General features: G+C 34.9%; 1 protein-coding gene across 2 annotated transcripts; it reads left to right on the top strand.

Annotated features, from left to right (window-relative positions):
* The first annotated feature begins 590 nt into the window (after positions 1 to 590).
* LOC140829792 (bidirectional sugar transporter SWEET4-like) lies at positions 591 to 5,214 on the top strand. Of its 2 annotated transcripts, XM_073193084.1 has the most exons (8): positions 591 to 696; positions 803 to 881; positions 2,443 to 2,494; positions 3,543 to 3,579; positions 4,018 to 4,234; positions 4,325 to 4,486; positions 4,585 to 4,707; positions 4,798 to 5,214. In XM_073193084.1, exons 3-8 carry the CDS (start codon positions 2,446 to 2,448, stop codon positions 4,960 to 4,962), a joined length of 753 nt encoding a protein of 250 aa, XP_073049185.1. In that variant the 5' UTR covers positions 591 to 696; positions 803 to 881; positions 2,443 to 2,445; the 3' UTR covers positions 4,963 to 5,214. The 2 variants fall into 2 exon arrangements, with proteins under 2 accessions (XP_073049185.1, XP_073049186.1); XM_073193085.1 differs by lacking the exons at positions 591 to 696; positions 803 to 881 and having other exon boundaries at positions 2,431 to 2,494.
* The last annotated feature ends 7,104 nt before the right edge of the window (positions 5,215 to 12,318 follow it).

The raw sequence follows: 12,318 nt of genomic DNA, 5'->3' as shown, positions 1-12,318 counted from the left end.
CATTTTCGTTGACAGGCTATTGTGACTCAGATTGGGGAACTTGTCCCATGAGCAGAAAGTCAGTTAAAGGGTACTGCATTAAGTTTGGAGATGCTCTCATATCATGGAAAACAAAGAAGCAAAGCACTGTCTCAAGATCTTCGGCTGAAGCGGAGTATAGAGCGATGGCAAACACAACTTGTGAAATAATGTGGATTATGGGACTGATGAAGGATATGGGGATAGAATTCACACAACCAACCGTATTATATTGTGATAACATGGCAGCCATACATATAGCAGCAAATCCCATATATCATGAAAGAATGAAACACTTAGAAATTGATTGCCACATAGTGCGAGAGAAGATTCAAGAGAAGAGCAGACATTTTTACGAAAGCTTTAGGAAAATCGCAACATCATTATTTGTTGTCCAAGCTTGGAGTAATAAATCTTTATCAAGCTTGAGGGGGAGTGTTAAGAGTTGCTATTTTTAGTTGGTAGAAATCGTGTTTTTCTATTTCAGAAAGGTAATTGTATAAATAGTGCTAATGGCAATAACAAAACCAGTTGAGTAAAAATATTTTTCTCTCAATTCGATTATTTCAACAATACCAAACGTATGTCCTGCGGGAAAGTTCAGGAGTATTAGCGAGGAACGAGGTGAACTAACGCAAACGGCAGCAGAACTGCACAGGGCTGTGAGATTTGCTATAGGTAAGTTCGGGGTAGATTCGGATAGTTTCTGCAACCCGATTTCAAGTTCGTTCGATTCTGAATTCAGTAATAATGTGTTAACTTCGTTGTAGTGCGAAAATATAAGGTCCAAGACTCTAAAAATCGATCCAACGGTGCAAACGATAGGAGGCGAACTGCTGCTTCGTTGGATTCTTGACAGCAAGGTGAGAATGTCTTGAGAATTCAGTCTGTTTTGGGATGTTTTGGTCTTCGGTTGTTAAGTATGGATGATGTATTTTATTAGCATACTTAGGATTAATTAAGTGATAGAATTTATTCAAAATTTGAAGATATAGATTAATAATTTGGAAAAGTGGGAAGGTGATAGATTGCACTAGGGATAACCATGGGTCGGGTTCGGGTATGATTTTATGCCTCTGTCTCGATTCTAATTTATTGTATCAAACATTCATCCCTATCCTCATCCTGGTCGGTGTTTAACTTTCATCCACATCTCCATATTCTAGGAGGACAGAGTATCCATACCCTATTACAATATCATATTAACACATGAAATTGTAATTTTTAATGCCTATTTACCAAATTTTTAATAAAACAATAAGAAAAAAATTAAAGATAAAAAGTTTCAAACTAAACATCATATAAGAAAAAAAAATTAATTCTTGGGCACTTCGTGTGCATATAAAGATTTTAATCAATATTTGCATCAACTTTATTTTGGTCATGAATATCTGATTTTGCCAAACGTGCCATTAGTCATTCATGCCACTATTTTCAAAACAGGACCGGACCGGCCGGTCGGACCGGTTCAACCGCGAACCGGCCTCCAGATCGGTCCGGACATAAGGAAAAAACCGGAAAACCGGTTTAACCGAAAAAATCGGTTAAAATCCGGTTAAACCGGAAACCGGTTAAAACCCGGAAAAACCGGAAAAGTGGTGTTTATTTGGATATTTGTTGTAATTTAAATCTTAAAAATTAAGTAAAAACTATAAAAAACATAAATAATCAATATTTTACTATTTTATTTATTATATAAAATAAATAAAATATTAATTTTATTGAACGGTCGAACCGGTTGAACCATTTTTTAAGGTTTGACCGGTTCGATTAACGGTCCGGTTATAAAAACACTGATTCATGCAATTTGATTAAGGTGATTAATGTCACGTGCCTTGACCCCCATGAAATATAAACTTTTATGCCGTGAATTTGCTTGTAATCTCAAAATCCTCACTATAAAATAAGAACTATATAAAATTGTGTCATTCTTTTACTTATTGTTTAAATCACCAAAGTATTTGTTTTAAAAGTCTTTAACAAAATAAGGTGAAAATTGATATTGAGTGAGTCTCATGTGACACCGTATCACGGATCATAATCTGGGCGACGGGTCAATCCTACCCATATTCACAATAAAAAATAATACTCTTAGCATAAAAAGTGATATTTTTTCATGGGTGACCCAAAAAAGAGATCCGTCTCACAAATAAGACCCGTGAGACCGTCTCATACAAGTTTTTGCCATTGATATTTGTGTCCATCCGAATTCCACTCTAATTACAAAACCAAGAAAATCAAGTTTATTTAGGAATCTGTAATTATAATTTCACATGGACTCAAACTGCGCCCTCCCTATATATTAGGGTACCTCACTCTTATTTTCCCCTTTCAGCTTTCAACTTTTCTCTCTGCGGTATATCAGTTTCAGGTGTTTAGAGTTTAGTTACTTAAATTTTACGTCTGATCAATATTTTTGTTGAGAAGATGACTTACGCCGGACAAGCTCTTGCTCGCACAATCATCGGCATCATCGGTTCGTCTCGTTTTCATGCTTTCTCCGATCGTATATATGCCAATCTTGTTCTCTTATTGATTATTTACGGAGTACTAGACTTGATTAACAGTCTGATAATCTTTCGAGTCGCGTTATTGTTTTTTTTATTGATCGATAGAACAATTGATTTTTACGTTGATTAGAAGCGACCCGCCTCCAAATTGTTCCAATCCGACTCAAATAATGCTAGAGCCGATTCGTTTATCAATTTTCACGAGGCTAATTGTATGCGTATTGTGTGTAGTTCATGTGTGTTTAATGCGTGTATTGCGTGTATCCTGTGTAGTAATATACATACATCTCTCTAATATTTGTTGCAATTCGTTACGCGCACATTAGTAGAATCTGTGTGTATGCCGGAAGTTTGAAAGCCATTCATGGTGCATGTTAATATAGATTTGATGGATTTTCTGTTTTCGAGAACTTCGATTGAATAATTTTGAGTTTCGTCGGGCATATAAAAAAATTTAATTAATGTGTATCTACTTGTTTGAATTTGTGAGATTTATTTTTCCAAAAGAGTGCGTTAAAAATTATTCATGTATTTTTTGGTGGGATTCTACTTCTCTTTGATGGGAGAACAAAATTTGAAAAAAGGCATGAATTGCTAAATAAATCAAGCCAACAAATCATGTTATGTGTTTTTTGTGGAATTCTATGGCAAATTAGAGGTGAACCACTGTAAATTTTGATGTTTATTTTATTCATTGTTGATGTTACTTATTATATTATGCTGCGATGATTATCCAACATAAATAACAAATTATATACTTGTGTTTATGGTGAAATTTTATGGCAAATTATAATTTGAAAAATAAGGCGTCAATTACCCTAATGTCAATAAAAAAATTATTTGAATTTTGAAAGTATCAAATTAATTGCAAGAATTATCTTGGGATGAAAAGAATTAAATCTTGTAGATTTGGTTTCGACATTATCCTGATCCATTTATATTTTTTTTAAAATATTTATTTTTAAAAATTTAGATTTTGCCTAACTGTCAATCCTTGCAATTTTTTTTTTGCAGGCAACGTTATATCTTTTGGTCTCTTCATCTCTCCTGCGTAATCTCTCTCTCTTTGTTAATCAAATTTTGATTTTATGTCTTCAAAGCTCTACCTACCCTCGCAAAAGAGTCATGAATTGTTTTAAGTGTAATATCATATTATAATGATAAAAATTCATAATTGGTACAACTTCTCTCTTTCTTAGATATATAAAATAGAACTTGTCTTTCTTCTTAATGATTTATTTAACATGTGTGCGAGTTACGACTTTTTCTTAATAGTTTGTAATAAAACCAACGATAATATTAACACCATATTATTATAAATAATAAAAAAAAATTTCCCCAATTGTCAGTTGCTTGATTTATTTTATTGCATCGAAAAACTTTGGAATATACATGACAATATTCTCGAAATTTTGATTAACAAAAAAACAGCCTTTTTAATTATTTTGTTGTGATAAACTATTAATTTATTCAAAACTCTATATTATAGGCCAACTTTCAAGAGGATATGGCAGAATAAGAGTACGGAGGAATTCCATCCATACCCCTATCTTCTCTGTGTGCTCAACTGTTTATTCTGGGTCTTCTATGGGTTACCCATCGTTCATCCCGATAGCACGCTCGTCATAACTATCAACGGCATCGGCCTGACCTTGGAGTTGATTTACCTCACCATTTTCTTCGCCTACACCGGCAAAAGGAACAGGGTGAGTGAACATACATGAACAAAATCGATTCATTCTGCCAAAAAATCATTGTGGGTCAAGCGAATTTACTGATATCTTTATTTCTTTCAGAAAATCATAGGAGCTTTTCTACTTGGAGAGGCAGCGTTGGTTGGGACCATAGCAGCAGTCACGCTTCTTCGCTTCCCCACACACACCAAGAGATCAACTTTTGTGGGGATCATTTGTGTGCTTGCTGGTATTATGATGTACGGCTCCCCTCTCTCCATCATTGTAAGTTTCTTCACACTCCTTGCTTCCGGTTCATTGATCATCGAATTTCACATTCTTTTAGAGTAATGGATTGCTTGAATGTTTTTGGCTCTCGACAGAAAAAGGTTGTCCAAACTAAGAGCGTGGAATTCCTGCCATTCTGGCTTTGCTTGGCTGGATTTGTAAACGGGATCGTGTGGTTTACTTACGCTAACCTCAAGACCTTCGATTTGTATATCGCCGTAAGTTAGTTCCATGTTCTAGCTACACGAATTTCGTATAAATTATTTCTTATTAAACGGAAAACTAATTAATGCTAATTATACATACAGACCGGAAACGGAATTGGAGCGGCACTGGGATTGGTGCAACTCTCTGTGTACGCTTATTACAAGCTTTACGGCAACCCGAAGGTTCGCGACGATGCTAAGCCAGCGGGAGAGGTGCAGCTCCAGACCTCCACAGCACACCGGGGCGTGGCCTCGCTGCCAGTTTGAAACAAGAACTTTTCTTGGTTTTGCTGCGTATATTTTCTATTGTACTTTTACTCTTTATTTTCCCCATATCAGGTGGATTTTCGATTGCACTCTGATTATTAGTATTAGATTCTATTGCACTTTGCTATCATTGGTTGGGTTGATTTTGCTTTTAATCGTTTTTATTATCGGATTTGATGAGACTTCATAAATTTTTCTTTTGGATTTTGCTTTCATTCGATTTTGTTGTTGGATTTGACGAGACTTCATAATTTTTACATTATTTCTTCGTGGTGGTGGTGTTATCATTATTAGTATTATTATTATTATTTCCTTGTTAACTTATTTGTTATGTTAGGATCGGGTGATTTAGAAATGAGTGAATAAACAATCACACTAGCTTATTAAAAATAATTTGATTTGATTAACAATTTGAATTTTCTTGCTAAGTCAATGTCAGTTAGCTAATCAGAAATATTATATATGATAGAAAGCTAAACTGACATATTGAACACCAAAAAATAGCTAAGTAAGGAAAACAAGTGGGTATCAAAGGTAAGTAGACTGAAACAAAAATAAAACAAATGTTTCTCGATGTTTGGATATTTGAATTACTCACGTCTCTTGGGATTCGAGTCGTTTGAGCACTCGTATGGTCTTAATAAATATTCATAGAACGTTTGAAACTTTTACCTTTAGTGAAATATTCACTTGACTCCATCTATTCCGGGATTAGCGGAGATAGTTCTTGCTGTATTTTCTATTAACTTTCTTCGAGACTCTTTTATTCAATCCTTCTATCAAGTTCACGAATAGAATTACACTAGAAATTTAGAAAGATTTTACGTTGAGATTGAAGAACAGGTTGACGGCTCAGATCTTCAATTGATTTGAAGTGGCCAAAAACAAGGAGAGTAGGATGAGATGATTTTCGAAAATCCCTTGGCTTGGAAGCTAGGGTTTTCGAAAATTATGAGTATGAAAACTATATAACACTAAGCCTAACACACACACACACACACACACACATATATATAAGCTTAGGGCCCGTTAATTGTACACTAATTAAATTAAGTATTTAATGGGATTAATAAATTAATTATTCTACTCCAACTCGTTTAATTAATTAATCTTTCAAAGTCAAAAACCTTAATAATTTGTATGTTTGTCTTGTACTCCTACAAGCCCATTATATATACATCAATTACATTTAATTTAAATTTTTTTATAAATTCAACATTTGAATTCAATATTTAAATTGTAAATTCAACTCCTTGAATTTATCACCTCTAAAATTTAATAGTCATAAATTCAACTCCATGAATTTATTTCTCAATATTTTATATGAATTCAAGTTCTTGAATTTATTATCTCAAAAGGGACAAAATAATTCAGTACTTGTGTGAACCTAAATGGTTCACGGATACAGCTAGCCGTGGGTTCACAACTCTTTTTGATTCAGGGCATAATCTTTTATTCGGGCTTACCCTAATTTACCACATTTTATGTATCAACAATTAATCATATTTCTGATTAAACCCATCAAATCATGGTAAGAGCGTCTAGTAGCATCGCCTCATGATTCCTAGGTATCACTGATAGTGCATGCAAGAACAAGTCTATTATGATTAATGTACAGTACGGTCCCTTCATCTCATATATCCCGATCGAATCTGCAACCATTGGTTTATCGAGGGTTTCATAAGAATTCGATAACTACGTGACATATCCTTGAGAATAAATAATGGCATTGAATCACAATTGGAGAACTCCTTCCCTAATGTACATCTCATATTCTGTCTAGAGATTCCATGAACTATTATTTTATCATATCACATAGGATATTCACACCCGTAGGTGAGCGGTGAATTAGCGACTACAATGCACTGGCTCCTACTTGTGTCACAACTATACACAATCTTGCCATCTTATATGACCCTCTTAGATTCGGTAAACGAGTCAAAGCACATCTCTAACATATAGAGCCTCAGTGTTGTCCCGGGTCTAATCGTGTACAATCACAACCATGGACTTATTCTCTCGATGAATGATAACCACTTGGAAAGTCCTAAGATCATCATATGAATACTCATCTGCGTGTTTGGACATCTATATGCCCTTACCAAGAAACGTGGTACACAACATCACATATGCTAGTCTCGAGTTCTAACGACATTTATCCATGTTTTAGGCGGGTGAATCGACTAGGAACGAATTTAGATTATGCAGTATTTACAAATGAGTTTCAACATCGAAGTACGATTCATTTGTATTAAAGTATAATCAAGGTTTTTTCTATATTGATTACATGTGTATACAGATAAAGAAATAAAAAACCATGAAATAATGCATTTTATTAAAATAAATATTGTTTATTACAATCAAGTCAATAAATTCCATGGCCAACAATTGGTTTACATGGCATCTATCTAACAATGTCATCCCTTCTTCCTTATGGGAATGATGTTCACTAAAATTCCTTGAAATTTAACTTTTGCAATAATCCGATTCAGTAGGACTATTACTGCCTAACTGAAACTCTTATTTTAGCTCTCTTACTTGAAAAATATTGAACAGTAAACTAACTGTCCGTTTACAAGTATTTCATAATGAAAATACTAAGCAAAAATTAATCATCACTGATATGATATAATACTTGAGAGTGTGCTAATAAATCTTGAAATTAGTTGGGCTATCGAAAGCTTGAATACTTGATCTTATGCGATGATTGTGGAGAAAGACTTGAAAATTGTCAAACTGATATATTTATAAATTTAATCTGCGACAATAATATTTTTTAAATAATATATTCGTTTCCAAATGAAAATTTCGTTTTGCCATGTCATCGTCCTTTCTGGCATGTTCTGATAATGCACATGAATCCTGTCATTCTGTTGAGAATCGGTGACTGTTTGTATGGAAAACTTTATCTGATCCAATGTGGTTTCATCAGTCAAATAAAAATCTGGAGAAGAAGATTCCATCCTTGGAAGCTTTTTAGAGACAATAAGTGTCAGATCAGGTACCTAACTGTTAGAAGGTCCTGCTTGTCAATCATCAGAATCCCTGAGTTAGTCTGACTTACAAATGCCTCAACCTATTCTTCTTCAGTATGATTAATTTGATCTGCGTCAGTTTCTAGAACAACTTGTTCAGTCATAGCAATTTCAACGACATCTTCTACCATTCTTTAAACAAACGCATCTTCATCATAATATATCATAAGTACTTTCTTAGATAGGATGACTTTTTCTTTGGAGATCACTGCATCGGTTTTTTTGGTCCCTAGGGATGTAGGCGGAAGGGGATCGGTTACGGGTGTTCGGATGCGCAACGGAAGTTTAAAAAATCATATTTTTAATAGCAAAAACGAGCACCCCGCTAGATGGTGTAGCAAATAACAAACACAAAACATACATGTGTATAAGTATTTTACCTATCAATCTCAAAGATTGATGATGGCTCCAACTAAGATGATAAACAACTTAACTCTTCAATGATAGACAAGTCCACAAGCTTCCCTTGAGCACTTTTTGCTCAAAAATCAAGCCCACCACAAACAAGCTAGAATCACCTTTCACTTGCACTAGAAAATGTAAAGCATTTTCATTAAGAAATTTTTGCTATCAATTCATCAAATGAATAAGCAAAATTTTGGAAGAAAATTGAAGGGAATTTCGGCCAAGAGGGAGAGAAAGAGAGGGAAGCCTTTTCTTGGTTGTGTAAAAATTGTTGTGTATTCCAAAAACATGTTAGCCTTTAATTTGAAAAGGTTGACTCCCAATCTTTCGCCTCTCTTGCATGTTATTTGGACTTGTAACAATTACAAAGCCCATGAACTATTATTTTAATATCTCAAACACATTTGAGATCAATTCAATCTTACTTGAATTTATTCGAGCCCACTATTTAAATAATTATTTCCATTTGGGCTTTACAAGACCAACATTATTTAATTAATTCAACGCTTGAATTAATTTAATTATTTGGACTCTACTAGGTCCACTAATGTTTAATTAATTAAACACCTGAATTAGTTTAATTTTGTCTATAACAATATTTATGAAAATCACAATTTCCAAATACATTATTTATTTGGCCAGCTTTTAATTTTAGGAACACTTCCACAAATTAAAAGTTACAATCCCCATATAGAAGTCATACTTCTAATTTTCCTTATACTTATAAACTCCTTTATAAGCCGTTCAACACATTGAACTAATTTCCTTCTCAACGAGATCTAGAAAGTTAGTACTTGTGTGGTCTTCAATGGTTCATTGATACAACTAGCATTGGGTTCACATCTCAATGTGATTCAGGACTAAACATTTAACGTCCCGAAAATTTGAAAGTTCACGTGTACCACATGCATGCAATTTATTAACTTTCTTTTGTATTTTTATTAAATTGTTTTAATTTATTAAATGCATGTTTATTGCATAAGTATGTGTTTTAATTCACGATTTATTAAAGTTTCATGCATTAGGATTTTAAGTTGCATGCATTTCGCGCTCGAAGGAGGAACGGAGACCGGAGAATTATCAGAAAATTCTTTTAATTACATGATTAATTTTTATTAATTAATATAAGGTGTTTTTAAGGTATTTTTCCAGAATTGGGATTTATTGGATATTTTTATCCGCATGATTTTATTTTTAATGATGCACAAATTTTATCGAATCGGGAGACTTTTTGAGGATTCGGCTAATATTTTCAAAAAATTTCCAACACAAAATATTTTTTGGGAATATGTTTGGATTTAATAGGCCTACGTTCAAGTTTATTTGACTTAAAATTGTTTTTAAACTCTTAAATGACAATTTAGGACCCATTATCTATTAATTAACTAATAACCTAAACCTACCCTACGCCTATAAAATTGAAGCAACTGACACTCCTCTCCAATCACTCCATTCTCTCACTTTCAGCAGCTGGTTTATAGCAACCATCTCCAGCATAGCCATCGGTTCCATTGGCTTTCACTTGTTCTTGCATCAAACAATTCCCCGGTGTTGGGACATCGTATTCTCGCACCCAAGACGCAGCGGAAGTTTAAATTTTTTTTTTCTTGGGCGTCGTGTGTTTAAAACATTCATAGGGCGTTTAGAATTATACCTTTGCGTTCTAAACATAGGACTCCAAACTATTCCGGTTTGAGGCGGATATAGCCTTTTTTGTAAATCCCTACGAACGGATCTTCAACCTTAATCGCCTAATTAGGTCCACGATCGAAGACTTTTTTCCTCGTTTGGTTTGCACTAGAAAATCCAAACAATTTGTGCGTTGGGACTCTAGCATCTGAATTTCCAAAATCCGGATACAAAGCGGCGTGGCGGTAGAAGATAAAAAGTGGCAAAAAATTTCACCAAAATTTCCTTTCTTGGCCGAGAGTTCCATGATCCATCATCATGAATTTTGCTAATTGATTTTTAGTTAATCATTAACCAATATCATTAAGTCATTAATCGAAAATAAATCACAAGACTCAATTTGATTTTTGACTCAATATGGCCGTGGGTCTTTTTATCAAGGAAGGAGAATCTTTGTTTTCTTTGTGTGCAAAAATTAGGGATTTTAATTATGAGTCCTTGTGGTTTATATAGAGAGTGAGATTCCTAATCTAATTAGGAGTTTCTCTCCCACAAAGACTCTAATAATTTCATTATATTTAAACTCCCATATATTTAATATATAATGTATTTATTAACCTTTAATAATACATGATATAATAATATTATATACACATATTTTATATCACCATATAAAATATCTACATGTATATATATATTAAATTAAATAACAATTATTTAATTTATAAACTAACTCCTTAGTTAATCTAATTCTAGACTCCTCTAGAATATTTATGAGAATTTGTGCATGTTAATAGTCACCACTACTAGCACAATAATTTAATTAGTAAATTCCAAATTCACAAAAAATTGATTCCGAACTCATTATAATCCCGATCGACGATCCGAGAGCGCCGATGTACCAAGGATACAAATCTTGTTCATATAATGAAAATCGAAAATTTCGAAGATCAAAATTTTTATTTACCAAATTTAGAACTTACCATATATGGAAGTTACCATATTTGGCAGCTGACAGTTTTAGTGAACTCCTTCACAAAACAGGCAGTTCCACTCTCCTTCCTTATTTAGCAATCATGCCAACTTCCATTTCTTCCATCTTATGGAATCAGCTCATAAACTCTTTTATAAGCTTCCTGTTTGATCTCCATCAAACTATAGTCACCAAATTCCAACTCTTTGAAATTTGACTATCTCAACGGGAACACAGAATCCGATATTTGTGTGACCCTCAATGGTTCAAAGATACAGCTAGCCGTGGGTTCACATCTCCATGTGATTCAGAATAACATTTATTCTTATTCGAGTTTACCCTAGTTAACCTCATTCTTTTCATCAACTCCTTGATCAAGAATGTCAGAACCCATTTTTGATTGCCTCCATCGGATCATGGTAAGAGCGTCTAGTAACATCGCCCCATGATCCCTTAGGTATCACTGATAGTGCTTGCAAGAACCTTTAGTCATGGTTAGCGTACAATACTGTCCCTTCAACACATACATCCCGATTGAATCTGCAACCATTGGTATATCGAGAGTTGCATATGAATTCGATAATGATGCGATTTATCTTTGAGTACTAATAGTGGCATGGCATCTGCAACTAGGAAAACACCTTTCCCTAAAGCACATTTCTTGCTCTGGCCAGAGATTCTTTGCACTATTAACTCATCAGATCACATATAATATCTTCACCCGTAGGCGAACGGTGAATCTCCGACTACAATGCATTTGCTCCTACGTATTTCGAAACTACACTCAACCTCGCCACCTGATGACCTTCGATGTAGTCGGTAAACGGATCAAAGTGCATGCTGGTACGTATAGCCCCTGCATTGTCCCGGGTCAAAGGACTAATGGTGTTGATGCGAACGTGGACGTCCCAAGGAAAGCATGGGATCCTTTGCAGTTGCCGGAGGGACCAATCACGAGGGGTCGACTAAAGAGATTCAAGGAGGCGCTACAAGGAGTCATGAGTAAGCCTGAAGAGGTCGCGATGCATGGGAGTACGTTTGGAGGCCAACGGAAAGTCGTTCAAACATTGGTGTTGCTTACCGAGTCTGGACGGACCAGTACACGGACCTGCACGCGGGGTCCGTGTCCTTCACAAGCTGGGGAGGGTTTTTACAGTGGCTCCACGGACCTGGAGACGGACCCAGGCACGGGGTCCGTGCCCTTTGAAGTTGGCAAATACAGTGCCTACACGGACCCGTACACGGAGGTGAGCACGGGGTCCGTGTCGCTTGATACCGATTGAAGAGTTTTACAGTATGTACACAGGACCCGTC

This window comes from Primulina eburnea, chromosome 4, assembly GCF_022965805.1.
Source record: "Primulina eburnea isolate SZY01 chromosome 4, ASM2296580v1, whole genome shotgun sequence".
NCBI classification, from domain to species: Eukaryota; Viridiplantae; Streptophyta; class Magnoliopsida; order Lamiales; family Gesneriaceae; genus Primulina; species Primulina eburnea.
Note: the sequence above shows the minus strand (reverse complement) of the source record. Positions and strands in the feature narration are given on the sequence as shown.